The sequence below is a fragment of the Notechis scutatus genome, chromosome 4, assembly GCF_049901735.1.
Source record: "Notechis scutatus isolate UNSWTSFEM ecotype Mainland chromosome 4, rNotScu1.2, whole genome shotgun sequence".
NCBI lineage: Eukaryota > Metazoa > Chordata > Lepidosauria > Squamata > Elapidae > Notechis > Notechis scutatus.
Window position 1 is genome coordinate 150,283,744 of NC_142012.1, and position 12,368 is coordinate 150,296,111.

General features: G+C 37.6%; 1 protein-coding gene across 1 annotated transcript in view; it reads right to left on the bottom strand.

Moving 5' to 3' along the window:
* The window catches only part of WDR49 (WD repeat domain 49), a 124,107-nt gene that overhangs the window by 75,550 nt on the left and 36,189 nt on the right, over nt 1-12,368 (bottom strand). The window contains exon 8 of the mRNA XM_087965279.1: nt 9,776-10,012. Coding sequence (XP_087821405.1) covers nt 9,776-10,012 — 237 coding nt within the window. The remainder of the gene's footprint in view (nt 1-9,775; nt 10,013-12,368) is intronic.

Sequence of the window (12,368 nt, forward strand, 5' to 3'; positions counted from 1 at the left end):
AACTAACCAAGGACTTAAGGAGACCAACCTAGAACTAAGGAGAAATTCCTAAAAGTGAGAGTAATCAACCAATGGAATAGTTTGTCTTCAGAAGTTGTAGGTGTTCCATCACTGGAAGCTTTCAAAAAGAGACTGGACAGCCATTTGTATATACAATGACACAATAACTGTTAATGGAAATGAAATTTTTGTATTTTTTGTTTTTAAAGAATAATTTTTAAAAAAAAAAAAGAGAGAAAGAGAGAGACTGGACAGCCATTTGTCCAAAATGGTATAGGGTCTACTGCTCAAGCAGAGGGTTGGACTAGAAAAAACCAAGGTCCCTTACAATTCTATTATACTATTCCATTCCATCCATTCCATTCCACTCCACTTCATTCCATTCCATTCTATTCTAATTTTCACCCTCTTTCTTTCTATTCCATTGAGAACATTTCCAGGGAACATAGGAAAACTATTAACTTACATGTATTAATTTGCAATTTTTTCCACATTCTCTCCCTGCTAGTCACAATCGTCATATTTATCCTTCTAAGCTATTCCATGTTATTCATTGCTGCTTTGTCCAGTTATACAACCTTTAGGATACCATGAAGCTGCCTTGCAACTAATTAATATATTCATCCATCTAGCCCAGAAGATTTCTTTTTTGCTATCCTTTTTAACTGCAGATGCCAGGAAACAGGCTGTAAAATTTTCTGCACACAGATCATGTGGTGTACCTCCACTCCTACACAATAGCCTTCTCTCCATATGCCTCATTTCATGTTTTCAAATTTCTTGTGTTCTTTCTCTGGTAGGAACTTCATTATTGATACCTGTATCTCTCCCTGTATATTTATTTATATCAGTGAGTACTTCCAGTTTGAAAAAAATAGTACTTGTTGCACTGGACAGCTGGTAAAAATATGCTAATCAGCTGAGCATGTTTATGTTTGCATTGGAAGTCTAAAGTCTAAATGTATTTATTTATTTAGAAGCATTTTTTTACACAGCCCTCCCTTCATTCTTACAATGCTAACTGTATGTCCAGCAGTACTGTCAAAATCATCAACATAGTAATGAGGCAGTCAAGCTGAAGCCAAGATGAATGACTTCTTTCCCAGTGTCTTAGAAATGCCACATTGCTCTTTTAAGTCTTTCACATTGCTGAAAAAATTTCTATTGGACAAATATACAAAGGCAGAATGGAAGCCAAGAGATGTGGCAGCTTCACTGTCAGTACTGTTATAAGGTAGGCACAGTTACATCACCACGGAGAAGGACATATTATAAGCATTCTCAGTGTGGCATTTATGCTTTCCCAAGTTTTAGAATTATTCTGCCTCAGGGGTCCAGAGAGCTGTTTAAGCTTGGCAACGCCAGAACGAGCGTTCAGAAGTGAAATCTCAAAATGAGAATCTCAGCAGGAGCAGTGAGCTTTTCTTCTGAGTTAGAATAGCTGGCAAGCACAATAGTATCCAGAAAATGAGATTTCAAAGAAACCAAGAAAGCAAAGCAATGGAAACAGGAAGGATATTTACCCAGGTAGCCATTTTCTCATTTAGAGGGTGATTTCTAAAAAATTAAAGGGATCTCAAAGTCCTTGTACATAATAGCAATAGCACTTAGACTTATATACCACTTTACAGTGTTTTACAGCCCTCTCTAAGCAGTTTACAAAGTCTGTCTATTGCCCCCAACAATTTGGGTCCTCATTTTACCCACCTCAGAAGGATGGAAGCAGAGGTGGTATTCAGTAGGTTCTGACCAGTTCTGGAGAACCGATAGTGGAAATTTTGATTAGTTTGGAGAACTGGCAAATCCCACCTCCGACTGGAGATTTTACACTATCCTTCCTCTGCCACGCCCACCAAGCCACGCCCACCAAGCCATGCCCACCAAGCCACGCCCACAGAACCGGTAGTAAAAAAATTTGAATCCCATCACTGGTTGGAAGGCTGAGACAATCTTGAGCCTGGTGAGATTTGAACTGCAACCGGCAGTCAGCAGAAGTAGCCTGTAGTATAATGACCACACAGCCACTTTCCCCAGAGCAAACAGTGCTTTAAGGGCAAGAAAAAGGTGTGTGTGTGTGTGTGTGTGTGTGTGTGTGTGAGAGAGAGAGAGAGAGAGAGAGAGAGAGAGAGAGAGAGAGAGAGAGGGAATATACGTATGATTACAGTAGTCTTTGCCAACCTAATAGTTTCTTATATCGTCCTTCTTCTGTACAGGTAGTCCTCAACTTACAACCATTCAAAGTTACAGTGGTACTGAATAAAGTCAGTGACGATTAGTCCTGCATTTACAAGCATTGCAGCATCCCCATGGTCACATAATCAAAATGTGGGTGCTTGGCAACCGGCATGTTTATGTTATCATAGTTTGTGACCTTCCCAGCTGGCTTCTAACAAGTAAAGTCAATGGGGAAAACTAGATTAGCTTAACTACCACATAATTCACTTAACAATTACAATGATTCACTTAACTGTGGGCAAAAAAAAAAAATTGCAAAATCGGGCATGACTCCCTTAATAACCTAATTAATTTATTAAGTTAGCAGTGGAAATTCTGGTCCCAACTGTGATTATAAGTTGTAGAATACCTGTAGTGTAATTAGTCATGGAGGAGGTGGATAAATGGGAATAAATGGGAATTAATGGCTTTATTGGTTTGTTTTATTTTACCACAGTTATCTATCTATCTATCTATCTATCTATCTATCTATCTATCTATCTATCTATCTATCTATCTATCTATCTATCTATCTATCTATCTAATCTAGATTCACTGCCTTGAGTCATTTGCAAAAATAATAAAGGCAGGGTACAGACAGACAGACAGACAAATGGATAGATGGATGGGTGGATGGATGGGTGGGTGGGTAGGTAGGTAGGTAAGTAGATAGATGGTTGGATGGATGAATGGATGGATGTACCTTGCCTTTCTTATTTTTACAAATAACCCAACAACAACAACTCTGTGAGGTAAGTTGGGCTGCGAGAGAGTGACTGGAGCAAGGTCACCAGTTGGCTTTCATTGTTAAGGAAGGACTTGAATTTACAGTCTCCTGCTTTGTAGTCTGGTTCCTTAACCATTAAACCAAACTGTTCTTGGTCTCTCCTTCACATGGACCTTCCTTGATTGTTTCTTCCTTGTGAGTAGATATTCCAACATAACTCTTTTCTATTACAATGATGGCTGTGAGTGTTCTCTTTTAGTTTTAACAATGAAACAAAGCAACAGTTTTGTATTGTGTGTGTGTGTGTGTGTGTGTGTGTGTGTGTGTGTGTGTGTATTATCCTGTTATGCTCTAGTTATAGATTTATTTATGTATAAGGTTTATGGATGCATATATTCCTATTGTAATCCATTTTATATTTATAAACTGATAATCTCAGATACATATAACAGACGTTCAGTCAGAATTTTCAATCTGCACAAGTACCTTGTGGGAATTTTCAAAGTTGAAAGACAGATGGTTCCTCAAGATTTGTCTGAATTTGTAAAAATTCAAACTGGAGTGAGCAGTATATACACACTGACTTCACTCGCAGCAATGCCATGTGCATCTGACTCTATCACCTCATCTTTGACTTCGTCACACAGAGCAGCAAAATCTGAGGTGTTCACTCAGCATACCATTGGGATGTAAAGGCACAGAGTTTTGTAGGCACAGAGGTTTTGCAATTTGGATCCTCATGAATACTAATATATAGCTAAAGAGAATTTCTGAGATTATAAAAGCCAAAATATTGTGATTAATAGACATTTTCATGGAAATGTCATTTTCATATGGATTATACAAGCCTTCAAAATATTAAGAATCACAGACATTGATCTTTAATAAAAAAAATACTTTCTGAAAATGGGGTATACACCCTGATTAGGTGTGATCTTCAAGAAGTATCTATTTCTTGAATTCTTACTGCTTACTTTCAGTTCCCTGTGCGTTTGAGTGAAGCCAAAGTTCATGTTGAATATAAAAACAAAGGGCCAAGGTAGCCAGGGATAAAAGGCTTCACTGGTTAAAACCGCATAACCCAGATGGGTGGGGATGGATATTTCTGATCTTTTTGTTTGGAGGGTGGACTCACAGGCTTACTTCTTTTTTATGGAAAAAAAAAGATGTTGCTAATATTCTATGGGAAGCTTCCACCCCCCAAAGAATGAAATATTTTGAGGAATATTTTTAAAAAGCAGAATATTATATTTCCCTAAATGAGAAATGGAGAAACATGTTTTTTAAGAGGCAGGAAGCAGTCCTAGTCTCCCTGCCCCCAAGCAGAAACTGAGAAGGCAGCTTTTAGAAACGTAGAATGGACATAGAATGGACGTAGAATGGACGTAGCTTCAAATAAATTTTCTTTAGTTTTGGGAGTGTGGCTCGAGGCTCATGATTTAATTGGAGCAACTGCCGGAACCGTAACATGCAGATTTGGTAATCCATTCAAAACAGGATATTTTCAAACAAAGGCAGAATGGTAGGATTGGAAATAGCCTCTCACTCAAGGTCCAAAACAGGATAAAAGCCATTAAGTCACAATAGGAATTGCCCAACACCCTTTCAGAACACAAGCCCCTTTATTTCACCATCCCAGAGCAGTCCAAACTTCACCTGGAAGCTCAGATAAGCAACAAACAAAAGATTGACAAATTAGCTCAAACAAACACCTAGGATTTGTATTTCCTCTTTGCCTATAGAGCCAGCTATGACCCCTCCATGACCCCTATACAACCTCATAGGAATCTGACAACAGCCAATATAATACATGTTCTTGCATAGGAACAGTTATGCAAGAACATACATGTTCTTGCATAGGAATTCAAAATACAAGGCCCCAAAGAAGGTATAAAAACCCACCACTCTCAACTCCACTTTGTCAGCTGCCCAGAATCACATGTACTTGGTGGTTCTGATTCACCAATAAATGGATCTTCTCTTCAATCAGCCTCCAGCCTCCATTTTGTTTCCTGTGCCTTTCTCCCAAGTTTAGACCTGAACCAGATGGATATTTCTTCCCACAGTTCTTTTAGCACTTATCCTTTAATTTTCCCATAGACTCCTTAAAATGACAGACACTACATCCCTGCTTTTGTCATCTGTGCCACCAAATTTTGGCATGCAGTTCAAGAATATTTGGGGGGGGGGACAAAGAAGGTTTTCATAACTCATATTATGCTGGACCCCCAGATTATTCATTCTCATAGCAGTGACAGCACTTGTGATAGTAAATAATTTCTTTTTCCTGCTTTGTTTGAACAAAAGAGAGCCATGTTGTTTCAGAAAAGAGGGAATGGCAATTTGCCCAGAGATTAATTTCATTGCATTGTGTATTATGATGGCTGGGGTTCCTGAATCTCAGGTGAGATATAGGTAAATCTATGCCTACAAGAGTTGCAGTGCTATAAAAGGAATGAACATCCAACTTGCATACCAAGTGGCTATGTGTTTAATTCATTTCATTTACTATCAAAGATATAACTATGATCCATGCTTGTTATATTATGAATTTCTGTTGGAAAAAATTGCATAAGGCAAAACACAGATCTCAGCTAACTACACTGTTTGCACATTTTATAGCTAACATGGGCCATAAGGTGATTTCATATGCATATTTCAAAAGCAAGTTCATTTCCTTCAGAAAGCTAGATGCTTTTTAAATATAATTCTCAGCTCCAGTTCTTAAGTTTCTTTCTTTTTACTGAGGACCAGTAAACTATAGAGCTGACAACTATAGCTCTGTTTTTAAGGGACAAAAACAGTTATTCCACATTAATTGATTATGGGATGGGTAAAACTGGATCGATTCAAAGTAAGAGTGTAGTAAATCTTTCCATGCATTCTCCATATACAAAATTGTGCAGGAGCCAGGTTTTATGTGTCTAATATCCCCTAACCTAGGGATCCTGGCTGAAGAATTCTGGGAGCTGAAGTCCACAAGTTGTAAAGTTATCAAGATTGGAGATCCCTCCTCTATACCCATTGAGTAGAAAGTCTACATAAGATTGACTAGGTTCAGTTGGGCTCCATGCAATGTTTAGAAAGCTTTCATGTTTGCAAATTCTGGTCCCCAAAGGGATAGTTGTCCCCTGTCAGACATTTTGACAAGAACATAAGAAACATATTACTTAGAGATATGCTTCGTACACTTGTCACAATTGGTAACCATTGATGATAGTCCCATCTTAGTATAACTCACCCATGTAGCCATCCAATTAATGGCAATCAATACCAACCTGAGAAAGCAAAATAGTATATTCTATAAAGAAGTGTTGTGATTTGTCTTATATGTTCCACTAATATGCTTTACTAGGTAGTATACAAAAATGTTCTCAGTTGAGTTTGCCTAAAACCATCAATAATATAAATTCCCTTTATTTATTTATTTTGCTTTTGAGTCAGTGTTAATTCCTGGTGACTGCCTCGACAAGTGCCTGCAATTTGCTGGTGATATTTCAGAAGTGGTTTGTCATTGCTTCCTTCCTAGAGCTGTCAGAGAATGACTAGCCCAGGGTCATCCAGCTGGCTTTGTGCTTAAGATGAGAGTATTGCTCATGTTCTCTCTATTTCTGGCCTGTTGCTTTAATGACTACCCCAGACTGGCTCTCATTTTAATCCATAACTTCTATTAATTCATTTTAAAAAATAGAGTCCAAATATTATAACTCTCCTTTATATATTAGTTTCCCTAGTTTCTCATATTATTTTGCTCATCTTCTTCTGCCTTTTTCTAGCTGACAATGTTTTTGGAGTAACCACCACAAACATACAATGTATTCCAATTAGGATAATTATGTACATTTCATTGTAGGATGTATCATTTCTTGTTCTTAAAAACACATACAGTGTATTCATAGGTATGGATCAGAGAAATAAATATATACAGGAATGTGCAGAATCTTTGCCCGCTGATTCTTCTCCCTGACATTACATCCAAACCCATGCATTTAACTGAAACTCTGAAAGAAGCTATCAATGCACTATAGGTAGTCCTTAATCTACAACTGGTCATTTAGCAGCCGTTTGAAGGTACAACAGATTCCCCTGCCGCCAAAAAGCTATCTATGAGCAAGATTTGAAGATCTGGTGCCTGATTCCATGTGGTGATGTGACAACATTTTGGAAACCTAGCAACTGGTCCATATTTATGGCTGTTCGCAATGTCCTGCAGTCCTGGGACCACAATTTAGGATATTTTGTTGGAAATTAATATAACTTAATTAATTAAAAAAGATAACTTAGAATTAGGCCGACTTTGGTCTGACCTAAGTGTAGTACATAAAATTATTCATTACAATGTTCTACTCATCAATGACTACTTCAGCTTCAACCTCAACAATAAAAAAGCATACGAGAGATACAAACTCAGGGTAAACCACACAAAACACACAGGAAATACGATAGTGGTCAATGCCTGGAATACTCTGCCTGACTCTGTGGTTTCTTCCACTAACCACAAATACTTTAACCTCAGACTGTCTACTGTTGAACTCACCCCATTCCTAAGAGGTCTGAAAGGGGCATGCGTGAAGCGCACCACCGTGCCTAGCATCCCTTTTAATGTTCCCTTTTATTTGTATCTATTTCATGTATTAATATATATATATATATATAATGTTTTCTGAGGTTCTCGTGGGTATTTGTATGTGGATCTTTGGTTATTCGGGTTTTCTCCCGCGTAAGATTGGAAGTATCTAGGCAACGTTTCGATGAAGTCTCATTCATCATCTTCAGGCTTGTGTCTTCCGCAAGGCCTATATTAAAACATGTGAAATGGGGGGGAAATGGCGGGGTGGCTTGCTGTTAGGAAGTACTTTTGTTGCACACCCAGATATGGTGCTGCCTGCATTGCCCTGATACAAAGTGCCCCACCAACGCCGAGGTCAACATCCAAGCCGTCACCGCCCACCCTAAGATGCAAGGGGGGGAATTAAGTCACCCCAAAAAGACAACCTAGCCGTTTTTTCGGGGCTCAAAAAAAAAAAAGACCCGGCCTTATTATATGAGAAACACGGTATATATATATATATTCTTAAGTTTTCGCGGGTACTTACATGTATGGCATTCGGCTTTGTTCGGGTATTTTCCCACGTCATTGTAGTTGTTCTTTTAAAGTTGTAGCAACGTTTCAGCAGAATCTCATCTGCCAGAGGCACTCTGAGAAGCACAGAGCGGAAGACACAAGCCTGAAGATGATGAATGAGACTTCATCGAAACGTTGCCTAGATACTTCCAATCTTACGCGGGAGAAAACCCGAATAACCAAAGATCCACATACAAATACCCGCGAGAACCTCAGAAAACAAATATATATATATATATATATATATATATATATATATATATATATATATATATATATATATATATATATATATATATATATATAATCAAATGCATGCTTGACAAAATAAATAAATAAAAATAAATAAAATAAATAAAATTGATATTTATTTACAGTTTCTGGTAAAGAAATATTCCATAGTAAACAATGAATTCACTAAAGGTCATGGTATTCACTTAATGACTGTTGAAATATAATAGTAAAATCCCATATGGCCATGTGGTTACTCACTTAACAATGATCATGACTTAATACCAATAGCGCTTAGACTGCTTCACAGTGCTTTACAGCCTTCTCTAAGCAGTTTACAGAGTCAGCATATTGCCCCCAACAATCTGGGTCCTCATTTTACCAACCTTGGAAGGATGGAAGGTTGAGTCAACCTTCAGCCGGTGAGGATCAAACCCCTGGCAGTCAGCAGAATTAGCCTGCAATACTGCATTTCAACACTGCACCATCACGGCTCAGGACCTTATTAGCAGGCTCAATTACAGTTATAAGATCTATCTATCTGTCTGTCTGTCTGTCTATCTGTCTACAGTATCTATCTATCTATCTATCTATCTATCTATCTATCTATCTATCTATCTATCTATCTATCTATCTATCTATCTAACATCTGTTTATTTATTTAAAGTTAAAAGAAAGAGTAAGGCTCTATTTGACCCTCTAGAAAACATTTCAGCTGAATTAAACTAAATGGAACCATAATTAAGGTTTCTTGAAGTTTTCACTCAATGTGGTGAAAGAAAATTTTCTGTTAGAAGAAAACAGAATTTCCTGTTGATAGGTTAAGCATACAGTTCTTATACTTATTTAATAATATGGTGCCAAGAATATGTATAAATATCCTCTCTTTCATTGGAGAAACATCTTTTCAACTATCTGCATCATTCCTGATTTCCTATACCTCAATTATATCCCAAAGGAAGAATGTGACAGAAGCTCACAAACAACCTTTTCAGATGGAAATGTGGAGGCAGGCACAGAAATTCCAAGTGAAGAACAAGAGCATAAAAGAAAATAGTGGCACTGTATTATTATTCCATGAATAAAGTCAGTTCAAAAATGCCACCAGCAGAAATTTAAAAGAAATTCTTGCACATCCTAAGAATAATGCAGAAAAGCGGAGAAAGAAGCAGAAGAGAAGAGAAGAAAGCTTTTGACAAAATGCAAGTCAGTCTTCAGCACAGTGTTAATTAAGCTATAGAAAATTGGGTGACCTCCAGTACTGAAATAAAATTCTAGAGAAGGCAAAATGCCCATGTCTTAAAGGAAAGCCAGAGAAATACAATTACTGCATCACAGCACAGAGGAAATTCCTTTGTAAATGCCTCTTGTGCTTCAATTTTTACTTGCTGAAAAGAACATCCAGAAAACAGTGAATATGAATTTCAAATAGCTTCTCAGACAATTACTAAAAAGCTTCCTTTTCTTGTATGTTTTACCTGTTGTAGCACTGAATTATACAGGAGGCAAGTCACAGCTTTCTTATGACTTGCCACTCTCCTTTTCCCTAACTCATGTTCCATTTCCAGGACCATCAGTTGGTTGTTCATTGAGATGAAGAGGAGACTTTGTGATTCGTGAAAATAAAGGGTGGAGTGAAAGTCCACACTTTTAGGGAAGGATCCGGCAATCCTTTGCATACAAAGTTGATGCTGTATGTCCCAAAGCCTTAATACCTGTGCAGAGGAAGGAAGTGAGGAAGAGAAATAAATTAGAACTAGAAAGTAAAAACCCAATCCAAAACCTTTTCAACCTTTCATCAAAAAGCCAGACCAAAATGTTCAACCCAAATACTTTGATGATTCATGACATCACTAACTTCCCAACAATACACAAAGGTTAAAACATGGAATCTCAGGCCAAAAATATTGCATACTATAGATATCTATATCTATCTATAGATAATTTAAGGAAATTTAGCACATGGTTAATCTTAAGAAGAAAGACTGATAAAGATACAATTTCTCAAGTTTCAGAAAGAAGATCAAGACTTGTTCTCCATTGTCCAAGAGCACAGGGTGCAAAAATCTCTCCCTGACCTAACCATACAGCAACGTACTCCACACTGAACTAAAAAATGTCTAGACAATGGAGAGAAGGACCTGTATATTGACTACCGTGCTGACTGTATCAAAAGTAAGTCACACAACCCGCAGCTCAGCTTTAACCTTCAACCACAACCCTACCTCAACCAATCCACCGTCACCCAAGACTAGGCATGCACACTCCTAACCACTTCAATTCCAACTACTGCTGGCCTTAAATGCAAGCTACTCAATGCAAGAAGCCTTGTGAATAAAATACCTGAATGTATCCTCTTACTAAGTATGGCTAAATTCTACATCATATTTGTCTGTGAAACATGGCTCAACACATCTCTCCCTGACTCCATTACCACAGTAAGAGACTATCATGTTTCCCGATCATATCGTGAAATTCGTAGAGGAGGTGGTATTGCTATCTTCTATAAAAAGTCCTTACATCTAAAAAACATCCAAGTTACCCAGGAGCTTGCTCTTCCTGAGACCATCATCTGTGAACTATCCTTAAATATCACATTTCGATTCTTATTATGTTACAGAGCACCTGATTATGACATCGAACATGTAAACAAGCTAAATTCACTACTAACATGGGCAACATCCTGCCCACACACTCTTATCTTTCTTGGTGACTTCAATCTACCTCATCTACTGGACCCTAAACAAATGTACAACTGAACCCATACATGCAACCTTCTACAATGCTGTTACAAATTTGGGACTGGAACAACTAGTAACCAACAATACTAGACTTAACAACTGCCTCGATCTCATCTTCTGCAATAGTTTGAATTTAATTTATGGAATACAAACTAAAGAAGCCTTTTCCAACAGTGACCACAATATTATTGACTTTTGTCTCAACATACACCCACACAAAAATCATCACAATGACATAATCCCCAATTATAACTTCAAAAAAGGCAACTATGATCTTATAGACAATGATCTCTCATCCCTTGATTGGCAATCTCTATTCACTGGATGCAATACTGTTGAAGACCATTACAACATATTTTTACTTGAAGTCAAAAGAGTCATCAATCTATATGTACCAACAACAACTCCCAAAGCAAAAAACAAAAACAAAAAACAGGTTACCCATAACAATAAGGAAACTTCAATCCAAAAAGAGATCACTCTGGTGGAAAAATAAATCTGGTCACATTGCCAAGTTCAAAAGCTGATACAAAAATTTATGCCACCAGATAAAGACTGAATGCACCAATTATCACATTAAACAAGAGGAAAGCCTTCTATGCACCAATTCCACCTGCGCTTTTTACAATTTTGTAAACAACAAACTAAAAGACTCAAGGTCCATCCCACACCTGATAGGACCTAATGGTAAAGACTGCAACGATGACACCATTAAAGCCAACATCTTTAACATATTATTTGACTCAGTATTTGTAAACAGCAATGGATCATGCCCAGTATTTCCTAGCCGAACCACAGAAAACTACAATGATCTAATACATATCGATTTTACACAAGACAATGTTGAAAAAGCACTATGCAATCTAAAACCATGTCTATCTATTGGACCAGACAGAATATGTGCCTACTTCTTAAAAAAGCTATCCACTGCCATAGCAGAACCTCTAAGCATAATCTTTGAAAAATCTTTCAGGACCAGCTCCTTGCCTAACCTAACCATGGTCACAAGCCACGGTCATCCCCATCTTCAAAAAGGGAGACCCCAGCCTAGTTGAAAATTACAGACCAATCTCCTTATGCTGCGTCACCTGTAAAGTCATGGATTCAATTATTAACCAATCCATCATCCTCCACTTAGAAACAAACAACCTACTCTCCAATAAACAATTTGGTTTCAGAAAAAAACTATCATGTAATCTGCAACTCTTACACTGCAAAAACATATGGACTACACAACTCAATCAGGGCAAAGCAATAGCCGCAATCTACATAGACTTCTGTAAAGCCTTTGATTCAGTGGTACATGACAAACTACTCCTAAAACTAAAAT